The sequence below is a fragment of the Pholcus phalangioides genome, unplaced genomic scaffold (genome assembly GCF_987345545.1).
Source record: "Pholcus phalangioides strain wild (caught in Gottingen) unplaced genomic scaffold, Ppha-v1.0 ptg000013l_1, whole genome shotgun sequence".
Lineage (NCBI taxonomy): Eukaryota > Metazoa > Arthropoda > Arachnida > Araneae > Pholcidae > Pholcus > Pholcus phalangioides.
In genome coordinates this window covers 10,304,628-10,316,162 of record NW_028301606.1, presented here as the reverse complement: position 1 = coordinate 10,316,162, position 11,535 = coordinate 10,304,628, and the positions used below count along the sequence as shown (strand labels likewise).

Genomic DNA, 11,535 nt, shown 5'->3' with positions numbered 1-11,535 from the left:
ACACTGATTTTGAAAAAAAAAAAAAAAAAAAACCTCAAAGGCTACACAATTAACAAATGAATATTAGTGCATAAATGCCTAACTCTTGATAATTAATCCTGAAAAAATACACTATTATAGCAATATCACTTTATCTGTGCATTGAAAAAAAGGACATTGCATAAAATTACTTCAAGCTATGTTTAGCACTATTCACAAAATTTTATTTTTCATTCATATACACAGCTCAAAGCATTGGTTCTAGAGAAGATTGCAACAATTTGTCTGGTGGTGACGCACAGAATTTAGAATTAACTGAGGATGGCCCAGATCTAACCCCAAGAACCTGGGATTTCTTTGTTTCCATGGGCACTTATGATGCTGATATTGAAGGAGAAGATGTTCTTATAGGTATCTTATTCATCACATCAAATCTTCATTTTTATCATATGTACAAAATCCAAGCCATCCAGATCTATATGTACATAGAGTCCAACCAGTCAATATGATGCCATATGATTTCAATTGAATTCGAAAGGTTGGGCTCTATTTTCTTTGATTATAAATGTATTTTCAGGATGAACAAAAGCCTGTGACAGTATTTAATCCACTGTGGTTCCCAACTTCGAGGTGCAAATGCAAGCTGATTTCCCCGTTACAAAATCTCACCCCAGAGAGCAACAGGCCTACAATGATGCAATTATTCAATCATTATCTTCATTCATAGTTAGAAACAATAATTTCAGGTGGAAGCACTACACACAACAAGCATTGCACAGAAACAACTTCATGTCAGGTTCACTACATATACACGCACATTTCAACATGTACCAATTCGTTAGAAATTCTGCAGAGGAATATGGATGAGGTGCATGTGTGGTTCAGTAGTAGTAGTATTTAATTGAATTATCTGGATCAATTTCCTCTTATAGGTCTGAGATCCCCATCCAGTTAATTTGATAAATCATGAAAAAAGGCTATTTCTTAGTAGAAAAACAAATTCTGCTTTAGTATGTAAGGTAATTTAATGACTGAAAACATTTTTTTTGTATTTACATACTGTATTAAAATGTTCATTGCTTGAATATATCGGTCAGTTGTTTCACTGTCTTTATTCATTTTCATGCAGCCAAGTCTTGCATCCTCTTCGCAGTGAGTTGCTTTAGGCAGTTGTACTCAGGCTGCTTCTCCATTCATTTTAGGGCTGTGTCAAAGCACTCAAACATGTTACTAACTGACAGTACCGCATCTGGTTGGCTAGCAATGTCATTGTTATCTTCCTGGTCATCAATTAGTGAGTTGTTCCTTCACACTTTGAATAAGTTCATCATCACTGAGAATTTGGAATTCAGGGTCAGAAGAATCACACACCAGCTCTTTTCACGGCATTCGGAATATGCAGGAATATTCACTCTGTTTCTTATGTCCTCAACTTACACTTTGTCTTTTTTCGTCTTTCTTTCTATAGTATTGACATAAATATAATTCATCTCCACCAATGGAGAGGAATTTACAGGTGCTTATTTTGTATAAAAAAATGTCAAGTCACAGAGATTTTCAAGTATTCTACCAAATTTAACATTTTTAATAAAAATATTTTACTGAAGTTATTTGAAACCGCTTTATCACACACACACACACACACACACACACACAACACATGGTCATGATAAAAATATACTTTGTTTTTATCCTGATTTCCATCTGGTAAGCAATGAAATTAAATAAAGCCATTCATTTTAAGAACTAATTGTTTTTTCTTCTTAATTTGTTCTTGTAGAGAAAATTTGAAGCATTTTAATGAAGTGACTTTAAAAATAATTTTATTAACTATTAATCTATTTAAAAAAATTCATATGTGTAATTCTATCTAAGACATTAAGTACTTTTTAGGTGCTAGCAGACGGTTACGTGCAGCTGTGGATCAGGTACTGAATCTTTTGGCAATTGCATTAGACAAACAGAAGGATCCTGACTTCAAACTTTTGCTCAAGCGCAATGAAGAACTTTCTCATGAACTTCAAGAAGAAAGTAAAGACAAAGATAATTTACACATGGACTTGGTGAATGCAGAGAGTAAGCCAAACCTTGAATAGAAAAATGACATGTTGAGACTGATAGCATATTTGATGGCAATTTCATAGGTGCCAATGCTTCCGTTTTTCAGCCTTATTAAAATCTTCCAGTCAGAAATCTAATTCTTCCGATTTTTCGTATCTTTATAGAAAAATCCCCAAAAAAGGTTCTTCCAGTTTTTTGCTATCTTAGACTGACCCTGTTTTCTCAGGAAAAATATGGGGAATCAGGATTTCAAATAAGGAAAAATATGGGGAATCAGGATTTCAAATAAGGAAAATCTGTAATTGTCACCAAATATGATGGCTTAAGCAAAGTGGGTAATTATTGCTAAAAACATTAGGACAGAAACATGCATCCTGGAAAAACGGAATTTATATATGGTCACCCTTTTCTATTTCAAAAAAGTCCCCAGTTTTTCCCTTTTATTTGTTTGACATGTTTTCTTTGATGGGAATGTCATCACAGGATAAACTGTAGATTTTTCAAATCTGTGAATTGGCACGTATGTACTTTTTAACTTGTAGTACCTTGAAACAATAAATGAACATTAGTATAAAATTTTTATATCAAGGGTCTAATGCACAGGTGTATAAAACACATATATTTATTACCCTTTGTGCTTTAGACCCTCATGCATTTTTTTCGCTCTCCATCATATTTTTTTTTTTCGCAAAAGGAGGTCAGTTAGATAGCCAGGTACCATGCTTTAAAACAGTGGATCTCAACCGCGTTCAATGGAGCCCCTGTGGTTGCTCGAGGAAAATAAACAAAAACAGTAAATTTGAAAAGAAATAATAATTATGAATATTATTAAATAATAAAAATAAATCTAATTTTGATGTATAAATAAAAAGTAGGCCTATGGAGCTCCGCCATAGGAATTATATACCAGAAAGGGCTTCGCAAGTCAAAGAAAGGTTGAGAACCCCTGGTTTAGAACTGAAATAATTCAGATGAGTGATGTTTTGGGCATGAAGGAGAGCTCAAAGAGCTCTTCGAAAAAAATATCCTGATAATGCCAACTGCTAGTGTTGGAGAAATGTTGAGGATAAACTCAAAACCAATGACAGATTCCAATCCTGAAAAGCTACCTTTCATCTGACGATGGTGGTGAGAATCTTATCAGCTACATTGAAATATTTATTCTTTTGATGTTAAAATATCAAAATTCTGCTGGATTTAGTGTTTTTGATATTTCTTTTTAAATCCAAGTTTATTTATAACTTTCATATTTTCAACTCAGCCTTTCAAGTGTATATAAAGACTTATACAAGTGTATACAAGACTTATGTCTTGTATAAATGTACCTTTTTTTTTTTAAATTTGATTTTTTGACCATCACAAATATGTTTTAATATTTTACATTATTTTTAGGCATGTTGCGTAAATTTGAGGTTGACAAGAAGAAACTTGAAGAAGAAGTGTATAACTTGAAAGAAGAGAAAGATTTGTTGCTATTGGAATCAACTGGACTAAAATCAAAATTGATGCGGTTGGAGGATGAGAAAGATGTAACACATGAAGAAAACAAGCAGCTGAGAGAACATTGCAATTTGCTCGCCAGTAGACTAGGAGACCCTGAAAAGAGTTAGTATTTTTTAATTTTCTCTCTGAAAAGCATTTAAGCGTTTAATAAAATGTACACTGAAATAAAATAAAATGCTGGAGTTTTCTGTATATAGGGGATAAAGAAAGTAGTTTATACAAGCTCTGATTACAAAGTAATTTTTGCCTTTATTTCAAGGTCTTTGATTTATTTATTTCAAAATAAATGAAACTTCAAAGTAAGTAACAGGGTTGTAACTTCCACTGGTCATTTATCCATGTAAATGTGATATTTCCACCAGTTCACTTTGGATGCAAAATAAAATTCAGAGTTATTGGTGCAGAAACAGAAAATCATTCAAATTGGGAAGACTACTCCAATTTTTAAGGGGGGGGGGGAATTTTATGCAAAATCTAACCAAATCTCAAAAAATATATATATATTTGGTGCACGTCATGGAGTCTGGGGTATTAATTACCCTTCAACTCTACTCATAATCTGCTCTATATAATTCAGAAACATTCCTGAACTGCCACAGAATTTTATGTGTGGGGACTGGGGTTAAAATTGTTTCTCCCTATTACAAATGTTAAGAAAAAAGACTGTGATGACACGCAATGATTCTTAAAGGATGCGCTGGTATGTCATCCTGGCACCCTAACATATTTTTGTTACAAAATCATATTGGACATGTTGATAGGCAGGGATTTTCAATCAGTGCTATCATTTCACTTTTAAAGTATTTAAAATTCCTAAAAGTACCACAAGCATGCAAAGTTTGGTGAATCTTCTATGTAGATCAATGGTGTGGATATGTATATATTTGGTTGCAAATAATCTCTATTTATCTCTTTTGTGTGTTTTTTTTACAACTAAACAGCCCTTACTTTTAGAACATGATTCTCATGTTATTTATGTTAATTATTATTTATCTTAACCATTCATCATTTCATTTATGTAGCAGAGATGCCACCAGACTTTAATTTGAAAAATCTGGGTCCTTTTTGAGTGAAAGTGGGTCCCTATGAAAAAAAAATTATGCCCCACCCCATAATTCACTGCTATCTCTATGAATTTTCTTCCAACATGCCCCAGGTCTTTGATCACCTGCTTATATTGCTTCGTTGAGACTGAGCGGTGAGTCATGTTCTGGGTAAGAGAAGGTATCTGTGAATCAAGTAATTTTTTCATTTCTAAAAACATGTTCTATCCAAAGGTTCATTTACTTTCATTGTCTACTAGTAGGAAAAACTTGCAAAGTAGCTCATTAGCACTGAGAATTTAACCTATGGAATTCTGCACATGTAATAAATCTAAAACAAATATACAGTTGATTTTGTTTCTAACGTTTCTCCTGTTTAGTATGTTTTTCCACTTAGTAAAACTTATTTTCGTGGTCCTAACAATAAGTAATTCTCATTGAGATTTCCTTTTTAAATTGTTTCCCTATTTACAATGTTTTTTATGACGGTTTTTGAAAAATGTTATAAGCAGGATCCACTTTAATAACCAGTTGAAGGCACACATTTATAAATTTACGAATAATCAATCTATAAATTCCCTTCTGATTGATTTTACATTTCGTTAAAAAAAACCGCACTTTCAATATCTTCTGATCAAATTTAAAGGAAATCAGATTCTCTCTCTCCTCTCTCAGACACTTATCTTCTCATTCCCTATTCACACTTTGGTTTTCCTGATAAAATGATTTTATTTACCTTCCCTGATGGTCCACCATTCTGATCTGTTGCCATTTAACTGCCACATATTTTCACACCTGAATATGGGAGCTACATCAGATTTGTGTTGGAGAAACTTAACAGTGTGCTTACGTGTGTGTGCCCAGCATTTGGCGTGTTTTGTGTTCAGTAGGTGGTGCCAACTATCTAGCACCACAACTAGCTACTTTCTCAAACGGGGCAAGTACACATTTTGGCACACCCATGTAATGTAGAAGCAGTTATAAAGGGTGAATTTGGTGCCTCCCCCCCGCTAGTCCAGAGCCCATGACACTAGGCCCGGGCTGTCCCTCCCCCTTAGAAGTTCAATGTATGCATATTTGTGTTGTAGGTCTGTGGGATCGCCGTGGCAACCAGAAGTTTTTTTCAAAGGAATAGCCAACTCAAAATTTTAAATCTTTAGAAAATCACATATTTAGCCGATTACTATTGCGCAATCGCAAGTTCCAAACACGAATTTTCACCAAAAGCAAAATTTGGGGGAGGTTATAAGGGGCCTCTTCCCCCCCCCCTCTCGAGATTAAAAATTAAAAATATTTTTGTAGAGAATTAAAATATTGAGATAATATAATTTCTTTTATACTATCTGTGAAGAATTAGATCCTTGTGCCCCTCCAAAAGCTGATTCTGCTTACACATCCATGATTTTGGCAATGCGAAACGGTGACTACCGCATCTAGGAGCTAGATGACAAAACTGTGGATCTTCAAGGCCGAGTTTTTAAAGATTTGGTTTTTTCCTACGATATCTGGAAGGTTTTACAATTTGAATGGGCGTTCCAATCCTTTAAGATTTAAAAAAAACAACGCGCATTCGCAATATTGTAGGAACAAGTTGAATTTACGGCGTGTAGATGCGGCCGATAGCCGCGAAAGTACTGTAATTTCCTGTATATAACCGGAAGGGAGAAAATTTGCAGGGTAATAAAAAATCTGAAATTTGAAACTTCTGTACACGGCCCCTCATTCAGGGAAGCAAAGCGATCATGATACACGGTAAAAATAAGAAAAAAAAAGGAAAAAGTTGGGGAGGTTTTTCTTTCTACTTTTTTCTTCTTAGAACTAGGAAAGAATGTGTCCCGGAGGACGCGTGAACAAAATTTTTACGCATCCTTTTCCAAAATTCCGGGTATTTGACACGTTATAACGCATCAGTGGCATCTCTGATGTAGTATTATTTACATGGTCATAATATTACATAATTCATTGTCTTGGTCAGATTATTTACGGTTCTATGCATAATTGTGATGATGAAGTCATATCATACTTGAATTATTAATGATTGAAATTGCATAAAATCTCTAGAAGGGGCACGATTGCTCATTATTGGAGAGTATTGAAAACTGTATTAAAAATCCATATATTTGAAAAATTGTCCATTTTTATTTGTCATACTGTATATTTATAAGTTAACAATTATCAGTCAGCTGGGGTTTCACAAGGATGAAAATTTATTTCAAATGGCAAAATGATAGAGGTTCCACTGCTTATAGTGTATGAACTAATGGGCTGTCATGAAGTGAATTTGAACACACTTACACAATAGTTAACATCTTAAAGTATCAAATATTAGACTACACTGCTTTTTATGAATTTATAGAAAAAGAAAATTAGAGTATCAAATAGAAGTGGAAGAAAAATGATTTAATTCGCTTAGTGCTGTGACAGCTTTCTTTTAAAAATTTAAAATAATGACTTGAAGGATAAATAAGTTTTTACCATATGGTGAAGGATTGGTTTTCTTTTTTATTTTGCATGGTTTAATTTTAGAAACAGATTCTAACAGTTTTTTTCTTTCTTTTTAACATTTTTCTAACTCGGTGATTAAAACTTTGTATGTGGGTTTTAAGTTGTATGATTTAAATTATCATTTGGTACAACGTCAGTTTTGTTTTTCTTTTATGTTCTATTGTTGACATTGACATATCTACTCCAGCTGGCTTGCATGTTGGGCCATCTTGTAATGAAAACATGTCGCATGAAACGCAAGGTTCGTTCTTTCCCTTATTTTTATGTAGTTTTGCAGACTAACTGGAAAGGTCGGGCTAGTAACCATCAAATTAACTTTTCCATCAACTAATAACTAATACTTTAGGAGAGGTTCTGTAAGGTAAACGGTCAGCAGCGTTACTTCTAGTACATTAAAGTTTTATATTTTATTATTATAATACTTGTTACAAAGGGGTTTACAACTAACATGTTAGGAAGCATGAAGAAAAATTATTAATGTTCTGAAAGAGGTAAGTTATTCTGATTCACAATTTCAAATTTACATTTACAACTTGTTTATATTTCGCAAAAAAGTATTCATGGAACATAAATATGTAAGCATAAAATTTTAATAGTTTCACGGAATTTTCATAGTGTTTTATTTATTCTTGCAATGGGATTTAAAAAATTTAATGTTAAAGTTTTTTTGTGCTTTTTGAAATTAAAATTAAAGAGACTAAATCATCAGAGCGTGTTATATTTACAAGATAATTCTTAAGAAAGCTAATGTTGAGTTTTGAAAATGTTGAAGTACTTGTTTCTTTTCCAAGAAACTTTACCCGCTCCCTACGGAATTGCGCACCACAGTGCAAAAACCCCTGGTGTATTAGAAGGATATAAGAGAGACATTTTTTCTCAGCGGATAGATTTAGGTGATGGATCAATTACTCCAAAAACCACCAAATCTCATATAGTAGAAAATCTCTAATTCAAAAATAAAAAGAGTTAAACTCATTTCGGAAAAGAAAATTTAGAATATGAGTAAATACCTCTCTGTAGAGTAATAAAATGGCCAAAATAAAGGCCTTCAATGCTAACAGGTTTACACATTTTAGAAATTTCTGTATTTAATGCAATTCTATTTTTAAAAAAAACATTTTTTAGACAATTTACAAGCAAGATTAGTCAACTTTTAATTGTATGTCATAGTAATACACAATATCCAAGTAGAGCTTTGTGTTTTGAGAATAGAATCAACTGCTGAGATCCTGCTGTATTGTTATGTGTATATGTTTTGATTTTAAAAGCCAACAATTTTTTTATCACTACTGATATTTTTTAAACATGGGTTTACATGGACATTTAATGTCTTTTCTATTATATTGTAGAGCTTCTACAAGAGAATACAGCACTATCTTCTGAAAAAGTGATAATTCAAAAACGTTTAAATAGAGAACGGCAGTGTCTGCAGTCACGAGTGCAGCAGTTAGAGCTGTCACTTGAAGAAGTCACCGCAGAGAAAGATGATATCATAGAAAAGATGCACAATGAGAAAGAAGAATTAAAAGCCCAGATTGATTCAATGGAAAAGCAATTGATGTCAAATAAGAAGTTCATTGATGTAAGTCCCTTTATGCTAATAATTGTGAATGCCTTTTACACACAGGGGATTGTGTAATACTATTAATTTACTTTGTTTTTCCAAAAGAGTAGGTTGTGCAAAAAAATCATTGAAAATATGTGAAAAAGGATGTAGTCGTGTACTCTAGCTTCATAAATTCTTTTCTTAATCAACAAGCATTTGATTTCATCTGCATTAATGAAGTTTTTTCCTGGAAAGAAAACATTGGACAGTGACCAGACCAAATGTCTGATGGGGAGGGGGGGAAATCTAGTCTGGAAGATGAGTAGGTTTGAGCAAAAGTTTCCTAATAAGCATGAAATTTTTTTTATGGATTCTGAAACAAGATGGTTGAGCTTTATACCAGTGGAAAATTGCTCCATGTTGATGAAAAAATCAGAGGAAACATTACTTCTTAATCATTTTTGTGTTTAAATACGTTGCAACTTCAAAAATTTACTTCTTATATTTCATTGAATCATTATTATATGTTATAAGTCTCTTGTCAGACTATTGCCAGCTATTCGTTTTGTAAGGACCTCTGTGGCTTTTTGAGGAGCTTTATGTCCTTAATTTTATAAGGGCTCCATACCTCTGAATGGAACTCCAGACTCAGGCGAAGGTACATGCAGAAAGCATATGACAATGAATATGCATCATATTTGTGGTGTGCTGTACATAACATGTGTGAAATTCTGTTAGTTTTGCAAACTATTCCACTATAATGTTGCAATCAAGATCTGGCTCATTACAATACTTAAATCCACATATGCATCTACTTGCTGCAATGTTTCATTACCTAGTTGATAATATTGAGGATTGGTGCTTCTACCCAAATGCATTGATCCGCTTTTAATGCTGAAATAGGGAGTTTATAATGACAACTCCACTGGAAAAGTTTTTGCTCAAATTTCAGTCTAGGTTGATAGGTTTGACCAGTAATATTGATTATCAAATAAATAGATATTTGCTGGATGTTATGCCGAGGTGAACTCGGAAAGAAAAGTCATCTGGTCTCTGTCAGGACGATTATGCTTAACCAGTCAACTGTCCAATTAATTTCTCAGAGCGCTACCCACAGTGCCCAATTTTTTTGAAGATGCGCGCTCTTTTTCCCTTTTTTTTTCCTTTTCTTGGAAATATGAAGTATTAAAATATTTTTTTATAGCATGTTTTTTTATAGCTCGAATGTGTCGAGACGTAATATGACACCCCAAAAGTGCGGAAGGGGGTCATAATGTCCTGTGACTAAAAGAAATGCTGTTGATGGATTTATGTGGTAGTTGAAGCTTTGCTAAAAGATATATGAATAATAAAACAGATGCATCTTAGCAAGGGAATCGAAAATCGAAAAAAAAAAAAAGCGATGGGATGTAGCTTTGCAAAACATGACAAAGATAATAGTAATAATAATCTCAGACCTTTAAATATAATTGTCAACTCCATCTAGTGATGAGATAATAAAGTAGAAAGATGGCTGTACAGAGATGGCAGCACATGTATGACAAATTATTTTGTCATATCTATATTAAAAAGACCGAAAAAAGTCTGCGCGTCGGCAAATGCCATCGTAGGCAACACCATTACGTATGGCAGCAAGTAACCACTTGACTGGTTAAAGATAGTGGTATATATGAAGAGAGCTAATATTACAAGATTGCTACTAATTTATACATTTTATCCTTATAACACGTATTTGAATTTAATTTTTATGGCAAAATATGTGTAATGCACCCATAATGTACAGCAGAAACTGATAAGAGTGATTGAATTTAAGTGACATTTCCCACATAATTTCTTCTATATTTATCAGATTTACCAATTTCATTCAGGAATTACGCATAATCACTGGTAATAGTGATTAATGTAGGAAAATTGACCAAACTTAGAGATGATCAGTGATTATGCATAATAACCAGCAATTATGGGTAACAATTTATCATGCTTAACGTGACATTTATATACCAAACTCAATAGTATTTAAACAATGTCCATTTAGGATTTCATTAGGTGTACTTTTAAGCATAACCTTGGTATTTAAATATCAATATTTCTTTGCTCTTAAAACAATGGGCTTTGCATAAAACTTTTTAATGCAGAACTAAAAAAAATTATACTTCAGTTTTTGTTCTTATTCTCTGATTATAATTTAGAATTTATTTGAAGGATAAAAAATGTTTGTACAAAACAGTCATGATCATGACAGTAGATGACCAAATTCTTGCTAAAGAATATTAGTTTAAAAAAAACCACTCAGATACATGCATTTAAAACCCTAGATACTTTGATTTTTCTTCGCTTCAATTTTTTTCTCTCTCAAAGGAACAAGTTGTTGAAAGAGAACAGGAAAGGGAAGAATATTTGAAAGAACTGAGAAAGATATCTGAAATTTTACGAGAGAAAGAAAGAATACAAAACGTGGAAGCTCAGTTTGTAAAAGAAGTAAATATAGGTTTTTTTCTCTTTAATTAGATTTTTGAAGTACGCATGAGAATGTGATAAATTATATATGAATTGAGGTAAAATCAGGTAATCCTGTGAATACAGGATGTCCAATATGAAAATATAATAGTAATAGAGAAGTGAAATGAAAGAAAGGTCACAGAAGTGAAGAAACTACTACAAAATGTCTCAAATTTCTATAGTCTGTTTTTTCAATATTAATTAGCAAGCACACAAAAACTTAATTAACATGTGTTCTAGCCATAAGGCAGTACAAGGCAGCCATAAGACAATTATATTCAGTCTCTTCATAATGACATGAAAGAAGGGTATTGATCTATCTTTTTGCATCTGAAGCTCTTTTTTATGATTTGAGTGATGCAAATTACAATTTCATTGAACTCTAACAACAAAAACTTC

The 11,535-nt window shown here is 32.8% G+C and overlaps 1 protein-coding gene across 6 annotated transcripts in view; it reads left to right on the top strand.

Annotated features, from left to right (window-relative positions):
* The window catches only part of LOC149078584 (uncharacterized), a 94,284-nt gene that overhangs the window by 25,253 nt on the left and 57,496 nt on the right, over positions 1-11,535 (top strand). For 5 of the 6 annotated variants that reach the window (XM_089240701.1, XM_089240697.1, XM_089240700.1 and 2 more), the window contains 6 exons: positions 226-390; positions 1,873-2,055; positions 3,433-3,645; positions 7,279-7,332; positions 8,441-8,673; positions 10,996-11,115. In XM_089240701.1, coding sequence (XP_089096827.1) covers positions 226-390; positions 1,873-2,055; positions 3,433-3,645; positions 7,279-7,332; positions 8,441-8,673; positions 10,996-11,115 — 968 coding nt within the window. The remainder of the gene's footprint in view (positions 1-225; positions 391-1,872; positions 2,056-3,432; positions 3,646-7,278; positions 7,333-8,440; positions 8,674-10,995; positions 11,116-11,535) is intronic. The other variant, XM_089240699.1, reaches the window with a different exon arrangement.